The 13,959-nt window shown below is 36.6% G+C and overlaps 1 protein-coding gene across 1 annotated transcript in view; it reads right to left on the bottom strand.

Annotated features, from left to right (window-relative positions):
* Window positions 1-6,207: 6,207 nt before the first annotated feature.
* The window catches only part of LOC127435874 (death-associated protein kinase 2-like), a 48,757-nt gene continuing 41,005 nt past the window's right edge, over window positions 6,208-13,959 (bottom strand). The window contains exons 10-12 of the mRNA XM_051689617.1: window positions 10,422-10,511; window positions 9,904-9,975; window positions 6,208-7,471 (exon numbers count right to left, since the gene is read on the bottom strand). Of these exons, the coding sequence (XP_051545577.1) occupies window positions 7,346-7,471; window positions 9,904-9,975; window positions 10,422-10,511 (288 nt within the window). The 3' untranslated portion in view covers window positions 6,208-7,345. The remainder of the gene's footprint in view (window positions 7,472-9,903; window positions 9,976-10,421; window positions 10,512-13,959) is intronic.

A 13,959-nucleotide genomic window follows, 5' to 3' on the forward strand; every position in this document is an offset into this window, starting at 1 on the left:
TTTTAACTTGGCACAGCATCTTAAAATACAGTGCTCCTGTGAGGGATGCTAAAAACACAGTGAAACGTGACGCAGTTGTCAAAAGACCTCTATCTATCGAATGTTTATATGGAAAACGATTGAAAAACAGTGCGAGCGGATGCAAAAACACATTCATTTTGAACAGCCCCTTGTTCACATGATACAGCACTAGCTGAAGTTACCTCTCAAAGTTACCTCTCAAAAAGACAGACTTTTGTTTCAGTTTATTGTAGGTAAATTTACACTGTATCCAGTGCTGTATTCGTAAATATCCCTATACTGTTTTATTGTGTGAGAAACCGCTCCAAATGATTCAGTGAGAGAGCGCTCTGAACGAATTGATCTGAATCACGAATTGATTCACACCGTTTTGCCAATTCACTGAAAAGAACCGACTCAAAATAATTATTCATTCACAAATTGGGCATTGCTAGTTCTTTTAAAAAGCCAACAGAAATACAGGACACATTTCATGATTGATGAAATATTCGGAGAGTAAATATTTCTCAGGTCAGTCGGAGCGCTCATGGTACGCACAGTGTGTACGGCTGTACAGCTTCAGGCGACCCTGATAGCATGAATAGGGTCTGGGGACAATTTTTGTGCGTTAAAATACTCACTGTTTCAAAACTATAGCCACAAGACATAAACTCCCATTGTAAGTGCCTCACTGTAACCCAATTTAAAAAAAAAAAAATGTAAAGAAAAGGAGGCGCAAGTCAAAATTTATTTTTGTGGTAATCAATATTACGTAACAAATGCTGCCGATTGAGCTTAACTTGTATTGAACCCGGAATATTCTTTGAATCTCTGAACCAGCATCACAAATACATAAATGGAAAGATTTGATGTCATAACCATGTTGAATTTCGTCATTGAAGCGGTGTAGAAATCCTCCATTCCAAAGGCTTGGCATGCGGTCAGGCCTTACATACTGTATACTATATACAGGATGTGCCAAAGTAAATTATTTTATTCATACTGAGCCAACTACTGAATTAGAAGTGATTCTTCAATCAAGAACCCAGTCATTACATTCAAAGAGACAAATGACTCATGACACCACCCCAATGATGTGAGTCATTTAGCACATATACTGTAGCTAACTAGTTGGTGTTAGTGACATCATGACCTTTATGACTCCAGCATCGATTTAATGGAATAACACAACACGCTGACTGGGCACGAGGGTCGTTTGGAATGGCTAACTATGTGGCGAAATAAATTAAGTGCTTAAATACAAGGGTAAATTACCAGGACAAATTGGATGGGATAAGCAAGGATTACTGAAATATGTAGGGCAACGGTCTGGAACAGAACAAACTACCATACAAAATAAGGCCATGGGCATCATTGGCAAGACTCAGTTCATTATTAAGAAAAGAGTTAAATGTCACTTGACACAATGCTAGGGTGTTGTGTCACCTCTTCCGCCAAATGCCTTTCACAGTGCCACCACTGGCCTACTTCTTTAATGAGAGTTTGTTTATTTATTTCAAGTCCAGTTTTCCCTGCAATTGCATTCAGCTTAATCAAGCCCAAACAACACTGCTCTTGTGACAACATCTGGGCACGGTGGCACAACATATAACATATGATAACTAACACGGTATTAATGACACAGGAGCAACCCAGTCAAGACTTTCTATGTACAAGTAGCCCCAAAACATATGTAAGTCACTCAATCCACAATATATGAATGCCATTGCATTAAAAAACAAAATACAAGTGGCATCTGCAAACAAATGATGTTAGACCTTTTCTCATAATTTGCTTCTCTTTCTTTGCCCTTTTTGCATGTATTTTTAACCAAATTGATTTTAGTAAAGGTTTGAAGTCAGTTTCAGTCAGGTTCACACAGGTGTCCTATGACAAAATCACATTGCATTGACATTCAAACTTTTTTAAGTGTGGCTTAAGTTTCCAAATACTTTTGAAGTCACTGTATTTTTAAATAATCTACAAAATTCAAGTTTATCTGAATCTTTTTAAATGACAATTTTCTGACATTATCAGTGGACGATAAACAACCAAACAAGCAATTAAATAAATATATACATCATTTATTTATTTTAGTATTTGTACAAAAAGGGGCTTTTTTTCTAACTCTTAAGTAAACTTTTTTCATTTCACATTGGCTGTGAAAAAGACAATTAAATCCTATCCATACATAAAAAAAAAAATAAAAAAAAAGGACATGACGGAGGATTAGATTTTTTCTTGAGGCACATATTACGAATATTTTCCACTTCTAGGAAAATCTGGCAGAGTTGTACTTGTAAACCAAGTTTCGGCAACCTATGGCACGCATGCCAGCATTGGCATGCGGAGGGGTAATCTCTGGCAGGCCAGCAACGGCGAGAGAGGGGTAGACTATTTAATTCATATGAAATTCCACACCTGCATTCCAATCTACATCTTGATGTAATCCTTCCTCATGATTGTGCAGCGTGTTTTCATGAGCTGAATGGGAGGCAAAAAAAAAGTTAAAATGTGACGAGACTGCAGTATACCAACAGACTCGTGCAGCGCGTGCAAGCCATTCGTGCATCACGAGCCAGCAGCGCTTCACTTTTGGTTAACTGCGCAAGTAAACGCGCCCACTTTGCTTCGGTCAGGCTGCGCGGATGACAGCCTACATTCTGTGTTTCATTTGTTTCTTTTTGGTTTCAGAACAACACGTCATGTAATATGAAAAACACCATTATTAATCCTTGAGATTTCCAACCCAGCATACAGGTACACCGTCCTTAAACAATGGTCAAACTCAAAATTACATTAAAAGATTAAAAGAGAAAACATAATCTGATAAAAATCTGAGTCTATTCAAAATATAAATTAAACCTGGAAATAAAGTTTTAGGATTATGCAGGTGCGATTCACCGAAAAGGGCTAAATAATTGATCAGCGCGAATGGCTTGCACACAGCGTGAGTGTCGTCACACTTTAATAGTGTTTAGCCTCTCATTCAGCTGATGGAAACACGATGCTGATGATCATGAGGAAGGATTACATCAAGATGTAGATTGGAATGCAAGTGCGTAAAACTTAAAATAGCCTGCTTCTCTCTCGTTGTTGCTTGCGTGATCAGTAATCAAATAAGCACATTTGTAACATTAACTGTGTTAACTCATTTTGTACAAAAGGACAGGTTTTGTTTCATTAAAGCACTTTCAAAAGATGCTCTGTGAAAATTCACATGCAAGATTTTTCACATACAGGTTTTGCATACATTTTTCACTCAAACTGTTATGCTGATAATATCATTTGTAATGAAAAATAAACGATTAAAATCGAAAAATGCAAAAGCGGACTAAAACTTTGGAAAATCATATACATGAGCATTTTTGTGTGTGTGTGTGTGTGGGCACAGTCATTGACCAAGAAAATAAAAAAATAGCACTCCATGTCAAAAAGGTTGCCGACCCCTGTTGTAAACAATACTGTGTAGTCCTCTGACACCAACACTTCACTTTAAGTCATGTGAGAACTGATTTAACAGGAAGTGTTGTAAACAATACATGTGGACATAAACATGCTACGAACACAATAGACAAAAAACATATGTTTGATTGCATGTTATGTAACATACAAGTATGCACTGCAAAACCAGACAGGTTTAATACCTCTTAATCTGAGAGTCTTTCAGTAAAGAACACTGAATTCCTAATTCCTTTACTTAATTAATTGGTGTGACAAATTTTCAGCCCTCTCAGGATATTACAGAGATTTATAACTCCACATTCCTAGAAACAATAGCATACTATGACTTGTTTTCCTGATAGCAACATCTGTAGAGCATAGTGCGCTTTTGTGTGGCCTACGATCAGCTTTCTTACCAACACTCATACAATTCAGATAACATTGATGTGAAAGGCACTGTAATACAAACAATTTACATATCAGTTTCTTTAATCAGGTTACTGTACTGTTACTGTACATAATTTCACTACCACTAGCTTCACCAAATGGATTTGCAAAAATAATTACTGTTTTCAAATACAGTGATATGAAATATGTAAACACTGGAATTACCTGCATTTATGTATAAATATGTCGTCAAATCTGGGTTGATCTTTATATAAGTTACAATAATGAACAAACACAATCTCTTTCAACTAATAACACAGAAATTATTGTATTACTGTTGTACATACTGAATACATAATTTAAACATTCACAGTGTAGGTTGAAAAAAGTATGTGAACCCCTAGGCTAATGATGTCAACACAAGCTAATTAGAGTCAGGAGTTGGCAAACCTGGCATGAAACGAGATTGGAGGTGTGGGTTAGAGCTACTCTGAATTAAAAAAGCACTCAAACATTTTGAGTTTGCTTTTTACAAGAAGCATCTGCTGACATTGACCATGCCTTGCAATCAAGAATTGTTGCTTTGCATAAAGCTGGAAAGGGTTACAAAGTTATCTGGATGAATTTAGATATTCATCTGTCCACAGTTTGACAAATTGCCTATAAATGGAGATGATTTAGTACTGTGGCTACTCTCCCTGGAAGTGGCCGTCCAGCGAAGATGACTCGAAGGGCACACTGCAGAATGCTCAATGAGGTAAAAAAAGATCCCTAGAGTGAACGCAAAAGATTTAAGGAATCACTGGAACTGGTTAACATGGCAGCACACCACGAAGGAAGCCGCTGCTTTCCAACAAAAACATTGCTGCCCGCCTGAAGTTTGATAAAGACCCCTTTGACACTCCACAATGCTACTGGGAAACATTTTTGTGGACTGATGAAACTAAGGTTTAATTTTTTGGGAAGAACACGCAGCAAATGGTGTAAAAAAACAACATGAAAACATCATGCCAGCAATGAAGTAAGTGATTTGTTGCTGCTTTGCTGCTTTGGGGCCTGGACCGCTTGCCATCATCAAGGGAAAAATTAATTCCCATGTTTATCCAGATATCTTACAGGATAATGTCAGGGTGGTTGTGCGCCAGCTGAAGCTCAGTAGAACTTGGGTGATGCAGCAGGACAATGACTCTAAACATTGAAGTAAATTCAACTACAGAATGGCTTCAAAAAAAGAAAATCCACCTTTTGGAGTGGCCCAGTCAGAGCCCAGACCTTAAACCAATATGCTGTGGAATGACCTCAGGAGAGCCGTTCACACCAGACATCCTAAGAATAAGGCTGAGTTAAAGCAGTTCTGTAAGGAAGAATGGTCCAAAATTCCTTCTGAACAGTTGTGCAGGTCTAATCCGCAGCTACTGTAAACGCTTGGTTAAGGTTATTGCTGCCAAAGGAGGATCGACTAGTTATTAAATCCAAAGGTTCACTTATTTTTTCCACAGCACTTTAAATGTTTAATGGTATGTGCTCAGTAAAGATATGAAAGATTATAATTGTTTGTATGTTGTTAGCTTAACCCTTATGCACTTGTTCCTGGTCAAAAGTAACCAGAAACAATAAACGTGTAATTATTTTAATTGTTATGAAAGAAATGTAACAACTCTAAATTAAATAATGTAAAAGTACTAAAGTTGTGCATGGGGGGGGGGGGGGGCATTATTTACCTATATGACCTTGAGCTTGAAAATTTACTTTTTTTATTTTTATTATGAATATTTTCTCAAATACTGAACCAATCCTCATAAATTATATACAGTTTGAAAGCTTAAAATCTCAAGAATCAAACTGTGCTGTCCATGTAAAAAAAACAAACAAAAAAACAGATGGAATTACAAGTATAAACACTAGATGGCTGCAGAGAGCTACTTATTCATCCCTGGTTGAAGAGATGATGATTTCTAGATTTTGTCACATGTTCTGCATTTAGATATATATTTCAACATTATCAAAGACTACTTTTGTCAAAGTTTAGCTTTTTGTTTGATTTTTTTTAGGTCATTTTTGTCCGTTTTTGCATAACTGAAATGAGCAGAACAACAAGTAATAACCTAATTTATCCGTGGTTGTAACCAGATGAATGTGTGTATGTGTTCTGCATTGTGGCTGTTTTTTTAGATTTTATATAATAAATTAAATAAAAAAATCTGTGATTTTTTTGTGTTTCCCATTCATTTCCTATGGCGGTCACTTTTGATCGGGAACAGTACAAGTGTAACTTTTTTTTTTCTACCACTTAGACTGATCGAATCAACTCCAATTTCTTTGTGTGTGTTCAGATATCAAATGGACGAAAAGTCACCAAGTCTCGTACCCGTCAGATAAAAGAAACCAGTTTTATTGAAAAAAGAAAATTGATTAAAAAAATTACCGAACAGTACATGAGGGGTAAGCACATTTTGTTTGTCTATACTCGTGACTTTGATGAAGATGAGATCACATGGTATGACCAATTAATGCAGAAAACCAGCTAATTCCAAAGGGTTCACATATTTTTTCTTGCCACTGTAGGTTTCCTGAAATTTCCCTTGTCTGCCATTAGATGGAGGGAGTGGAAAACAAACAAATAAACCTGTTTCTCTATATTGTTATTACTAAACTTTCAAGTAATAACTTTAACTGAAAACATTTAAGAAAAGCACAATTAAAAACGTTCCTCTGCCTCCAACACAAGCCACGAGGTAGCATTATTACTGCCCTGATCTCCATAAACTTCTGCCTTTCTAATGCCCTGATCTTGATATAAAGTGTCACTAAAAAAGGAATGACATCCTCTGATACAGGACATCTCATGTAGACAGGTTTGAACGTCACCATCATTACTGTCTAAAGCGCAAAGATAACGATTCATCGTCACTGACTTACATTTTAAGACACTTAAGAGCAAATACACTGAGAATGTTTCAAACTGGACAGACAAACCCAATCCATTTTGCACTGACTCGTCAACGAAATTTTTAAATGACAATAAAAAAACGTATATCATATACAGAATAAAAATTAAACTGTTGGCTATATCAGTCACGTATCAGTTATACAGCTTTTGAAAGACAAATTAAATTTGAAGTTCAAATACAGGAATACAAAAGTGTTCAGGCACACTTCAAAACATCAGCCACTGGTCAAATGTATATCCAGTAACCTCTTTCCCATTCTGTTATGTACATTAATACATTAACATACGGCTTTAAAACATGTAAGTATTTTTTTCTGTCTAAGTATATTTGCCACAATTGCACTTATTGCATCGTGTGTAGAGACGCGGTGACTCGCGCATAATAATTGCATCTTTATGAAGATAAACAACCCACATACACATTACCAATGCCTCAACGGCCTTTCTAAAACAAAACAAAATGTGTGCATTTGAAAAAAAGCACACATGCCACTGGTTCACCTCAAAACCAGCATGCACCTGTGAAGCTCATAATGCGGTCGGAGGGAGGAGCAAAAAGGAGTTTCAGGAAGTGCTGCTCCTCTTTCTGGTTCTGGGTCTCCTCAGCATCACTTCTTCCTCTTGATCACTCTCACACTCTCTCTCAAACATGGCCACCGTGCCCCCTACGTAGCCCATCTTGGGTTTATCCTGTAAACCACAACAGAGATGTACAGATGTTTATGAATTCCTGCAATGCTGTGAAACATAACTGAACAGATACCAAAATGTCTCTCTCAGCCCAAAGGAAAGTTCTAAGTTAGGTTACACTGAGGTATCAACTACCGTATCTCTCAGATGTTTCTCCTAAAATTCCTTTGGAGTAATAAAATAGACAAAAATTAAAATTAACGGGGAATTTCATAAGAAATGTTTGAGATCACATTCACAAATCTCTAGACTTTTGATTGCAGACTTTGGTATCTTGGAATATCTAAGCAAATTTTGTGACGTTATTAAGATTCCTTAGGAACTCTCAAGGAGACACATGCAGTGTTGGGTGTAATCCAATTACAAAGTAATTATTTCCTGTAATCTAATTACTTTTTTAGTAAAACAAAAAGGTAGTATAATACATTATATTTTAAATACTTGTAATCAGATTACAGTTACTGACTTTCAATTGATTACTTTTAAGTACATTATAGTGTTATGCTTATTTCTAACATATTATTTATGTAGAATACATGAATTATGGCCCTGTAACGAGTCATTGTGAAGGAGAAATGTGAGGTGTTGTGTATGACTTGTGTGTAACAATAAACAAGAAAGAAATATAGACATTCTTTTGAATTTATTGAGTGGAAAAGTTTTAGAAAGTAACTTAAAGTTAAAGTAATTAGTAATGTGATTACTTTTCAATGAGGTAATTAGTAAAGTAATCTGATAACAATTGTAATTGTAACATAATTAGTCATTTGTAGTGTATTACTAATTTTTAAGTAACCCAACACTGGACACAGTAAGAAGCAGGAGACTTAAAATGAAATGAAAATTCAGTCATTGTTTACCCACCCCATTGTGGTTATAACCCTTTATGACTTTCTTTCTTTTTCTTAACACTACGGGAGAAATTGTGAGAAAATTTGTGCTCAGTTATGTCATATAATGGCAGTTTATGGTGACTAACTCTTCAAGCTTCAAAAGAATGCAAAGTATAATTCAGAAGTCTAATAAAATATTCAAATGAGACTCATGAATGTTCTGAAAGCATTCGATAAGGTTTGATGAGAAACAAACCCAAATCTAATGTTTTATATAGTGAAATTGTTGACCGACCGCTGATCTCCTGTGCACATTCATGATAGGGCACGAGAGCAACAGTTCACGCAGCCCTGCTGCAGACCACTGCAAAAGCATTCAGTAGGTGTAACATTCTTGATCAAGTAGGTTTTAACTGGCTCATAAGATGCTGGCTTTAATATACTGTTGAGAAAGTTTTTGGACCAGCGCCAGTTCACAGCGGATAGAGTTACCCCCACAATGCCAAAAATAGAAAAAAAGTGATTGCTATAATGTACTTACTGTTGCTCATCACAGCTGGTTAGGACAAAAACTCTGATTACCACAGAAAATATCCCTTTTATTGTGTGTCATTCGCTGTCAGGTTAGGGCACGGTGTGGCTGCTTGTAGCCTCCTCTATGTTTTTGTTTGATTTTCGAGTACTACGTTTAAAAAAAATAAGGCTGGGCATAGAAATGTATCAATTCTCTGACTACAAACTCTTCAGACATGTTTAGTAAGTTCTGTTTTCTATTTTTTGTGCAGCTGTGTTGTGTTCTGTTGTCACTATCGCTGTGGTGGACCTGTTTTTAGATGAACAAAATTAGTTTTTGCTTGAAAACTATGTCGCGAGGGGGCTGCGCGAACTGTTGCTCTCATGCCCTTCATGAACATGCACAGGAGATCAATGGTCAGTCACCTGCGTCAACTGGTTTCACTACATAATACGTTAGATTTCTTACCAAACCTTATCATATGCTTTCATAACAATCAGGAGTCTCATGGAATAATTTATTAGACTTCTGAATGATACTTTTGCGTTCTTTTGAAACATGAAGAGGTATTCACCATAAACTGCCATTGTATAGCATCACTGAGCACAAAATTTTTTCATAATTTCTCCCTTTGACTTAAGAAAAATAGAAGAAAGTTATATAGGGTTATAACAACACAGGGGTGAGTAAACAATGACTGAATTTTCATTTTTGGGAGAACTATCCCTTTAAAAATATGTCTATCCAAATTCATTTAATCTCATTTAAATGTTGGAGAAACAAATGAGAAATTAAAGAGATCTCATTCACCATTTTTGTCTCCTATGAGATATTGACTTCATATTTGAGGCATTTTGGGGAAATTTGCTGTTACATTTTATGGAAATGCAACTCCACTGTTTAGTGTAAACTAAAACAGTGGTCCCTTGATCTTGCTTGGGTAAGATCTCAGAGGTACTCTCGTAATTTAACGGGCAGTACTCTTTGATGACATGGCTTGTCCTTTCACAGACTATAGACTGACAATTATCTATAATGGAAACCTTTAACAGAGGCTGGGCAGAGTATTGAGTGGGGCGCATTACCTGTTGCTTGGAGTGACCTTTCTTCATCATGCGTGTTAAGTGGTTGCAAAGGGTTACGATTCTGAAAGAAAGCTATTGGAGAGCAGATAGAAAATTCAGTTTCAATTAACTTTTAGAGCACCGGAGATGGTGAAAATATGTCAATATTTGGGTCATTCACAGGAAACTGCCATTTGTACTAGAAATTTTTAAGAATTCTGCTTTTAGAATTTCTTTTGAAAAGATCACAAATTAACTTTCAAGAAATCATATTTTCCCAGCTCAAGCCCAATGTACCAGGGCCATATCAGCCAGACATTGAGGGACCACTATAGGAGGAAACCTCCTCCCAAATATTCACATTAATGGTCAACAAATATAGGTTTTTCAATGGATGATTCCTAAAAAAAAACAACAACAAAAAAACATTTAAAATGATTTTATAAAAACATGTTTGTTCATGCACTCATAGCACACAAATGTCCCCTGAGAATGACACATTTAGCACTTAGATGATAATGCAGTATGTAGACTCTTACCTTCCATCTTCTCCGGGCGTACAGTCTCCTGAAATTCTCAATGTTGACCACAGATTGTCTTCGCACCAGGGCTTGTCTGGGATTTACGGGCTAAAGGAAAAATGGCCACATTGTGACAATCAGTTCAATTAAATACATGCCAATGAATCAGTGGAAATGATGACAGTCTAATTAACCAGTGAGATGAGAGGTGATATCTAGAAGAAATTTAAATATGACCATCGTTCTTCTGAAGTCCATTTACTATTAAGGAAAATCGGTTGGGAAAAGCAGTCACATAACATACACAATACAACATTTTTACATTTTCTGAAGAAAAATGTTCATTTTGATGTTCATTTTCTGAAGAAAATGTAAGTGGTGCTTGCCTGTGCGATGCTAGGGAAATTTTTAGTGCATTGCTAGGTGGTTGCCTACTGGGCCAAGTCAAAAGAGCCCAACTGTCTATGATATTCTGGTCCCTAGATATGGTTTAGGTCCCTCCTTTAATGTAAGTCGATGGGATTTTTTCACTGTTTTATCATTCGCCAGGCAAAAATTTTAAGTCTGATTGCTTAGAGAAGTAATAGTACACTTTTCAATAAGCCACATGAGTTTTCTATCATTTTCATGACATGATGTGGAATGAATTATACAAGAAAGATTATACTTGAGGTAAGGGGCTGGTTCGAACCACAAGCACCACTAATCATTGTGAATAGAACGCGATTGCACAATTTCTAAGAAATACAATTCAGTACACTTCTCTCACTCTCTAGTACACTTCTGCTCTTGTATCCTAATACAACACAGCCAGCTGTAGACTAATAATCAGTATGAGGTATATAATCATCATTCCGGTGCTTTATTCAATGTAGAAATAAAAAAACGTAACTGTTTACATCAAGCAGCATGTTGACTGAGAAATGATGAGGAAACAAAGAAAATGTCAAACAGTTTCACAAATGACAGCTATGCATATGATAACACATGCACATTTAATAAAACTGATCTACACCGATCAGCCACAACATTAAAACCACCTGCCTAATATTGTGTAGGTCCCCTTCGTGCTGCCAAAACAGCACCAACCCGCAACTCAGAATAGCATTCTGAGATGATATTCTTTTCACCACAATTGTACAGAGCGGTTTTCTGAGTTACCGAAGACTTTGTCAGTTCAAACCAGTCTGGCCATATCAACAAGGCATTTCCATCCACAGAAATGGATCACTGGATGTTCTTTGTTTCTGGCACCATTTTGAGTAATTTCTAGAGACTGTTGTGTGTCTCAAACCAGCCCTTCTGGCACCAACAATCATCCATTCGATTATCTAATCAGCCAATCTTGTGGCAGCAGTGCAGTGCATAAAATCATGCAGATATGGCTCAGGAGCTTCAGTTAATGTTCACATCAACCATCAGAATGGGGAAAATGTGATCTCAGTGATTTGGACTGTGGCATGATTGTTGGTGCCAGACGGGCTGGTTTGAGTATTTCTGTAACTGCTGATCTCCTGGGATTTTCACACTCATCATTCTCTAGAACTTACTCTGAATGGTACCAAAACAAAAACCATCCAGTCAGCGGCAGTTCTGCGGAAGGAAACGCCTTGTTGATGAGGGAGGTCAACAGAGAATGGCCAGACTGGTTCGAACTGACAAAGTCTACAGTAACTCAGATAACCACTCTGTACACTTGTGGTGAGAAGAATATCTTCTCAGAATGCTATTCTGAGATGCGGTTTGGCGCTGTTTTGGCGGCACGAGGGGGACCTACATAATATTAGGTAGGTAGTTTTAATGTTGTGGCTGATTGGTGTATATCACAAAAAATTACATTATAACAAAAAATATCAAGTATAAAGTAAATAAATATTGCATTTCATGTCAAAGAAAGAAAACTCTATGAAATACTGTTTCAATTTATGGCATCTGTAAACAAAACATGCATAAAGATGATAGAGAAATGAAATCAAAATAAGCACTGAATTTTGCTGTTGATGTTCATCATTTTTAAACTGGTCACTCTTACGATAAAAAAAGTGACTTATGGATGTTTGGTCAGTATTTTACCACAATGAAGAAATCTTAAATAAAAATGACAAGATCTTGTTAAATTCTGATTTGTTTAAATGTCTGCCTTAAAAAGTGCTTTACGATTGAAGTACTTACATACTTAGAAAATAAATATTACAATTTAAATTAATGTTAAATTAAAACTATTAGTTAATTTACTATATTCACTTCACAAAATATGGGTAGAAATGTTAAAGGTTTATGCCAAATGTACAAATCAATGAATTTGAAATACAGTTAATTTGAAATACATTTGGAAAATCTGGAAAATTAAATAATCTGAAAGAGATTCCCTTGTAATTACACACACACACACACACAAATGTTAACCTAAACAAATGTGCTTCATGTTGTATCATCTAACTAGTTTGAGTCAAAAATATTATTTAACACCTCCAAATAAATCTAAATACATTGGGTTACATCAACAAAAAAGTGTTATTGGTTTGATCAATTAAAAAATAGCTCCTTAAAGCCCTTTGCACACCAACCGTGAATTTTTGCAGTGATTTATCAACGCGATTAACATTGTTAATAATAACAATGGATTCCTAGGAAGCCATTCACATTTGAAGCGAACATTCGCACATCCACAAAGTGAGGTTTTTTTATGGTGAGTGTGTCAATGTTTTTTTTCTCTTGGCCCAGGAATTAAATATTGTTTGTTTTATTTCAATATCACTGAACATAACCCTACTGTTGGCCTCTTCGGCAAATATTAATAATATTAATACTATTGCTGTGAGTAACAGTGCACTCTGTGTGCCTTTGTATACAAAAAAACATGGTGGTTTCTTGCTGTGAAATTGAGTCATTTAAGCAGTGCTGTTGTTAGCAGTATTTTTTTTCTTTTTGATTTTCTCCCCTTTTCTCCACAATTTAGAATGCCCAAATGCCCTCTAAGTCCTCGTGGTGGTGTAGTGACTCAATCCGGGTGATGGTGGACGAATCTCAGTTGCCTGCATGTTTGAGACCGTCAATCTGCGCATCTTATCACGTGGCTTGTTGAGCGTGTTACTGTGGAGACATAGTGCGTGTGAAGGCTTCACGCTATTCTCCATGGCATCCAGGCACAACACATCACACGCCCCACCGAGAGCGAGAACCACATTATAGCGACCACAAGGAGGTTACCCCATGTGACTCTATCCTCCCTAGCAACAGGGCCAATTTGGTTGCTTAGGAGACATGGCTGGAATCACTCAGCATGCCATAGATTCGAACTCATGACTCCAGGGGTGGTTGTCAGCGTCTTTACTCGCTGAGCTACCCAGGCCCCCTGTTGTTAGCAGTATTAAAGTTTCTAATAATGGGTCAGACTGAAGATGGGTACTGATGGTTGAGATTTATAGCAGACTGTGTCTACATGATAATACTGTCAGTCAACTTGTTCAGTAGTTGAACCGAAATAGTTTGTGAAAGTGCCTTGAATGTTTTCTTTTTCCTTTGAGTAAATCAACAACAAACTCGTCATTGCTGC

The sequence above is a fragment of the Myxocyprinus asiaticus genome, chromosome 46 (assembly GCF_019703515.2).
Source record: "Myxocyprinus asiaticus isolate MX2 ecotype Aquarium Trade chromosome 46, UBuf_Myxa_2, whole genome shotgun sequence".
NCBI classification, from domain to species: Eukaryota; Metazoa; Chordata; class Actinopteri; order Cypriniformes; family Catostomidae; genus Myxocyprinus; species Myxocyprinus asiaticus.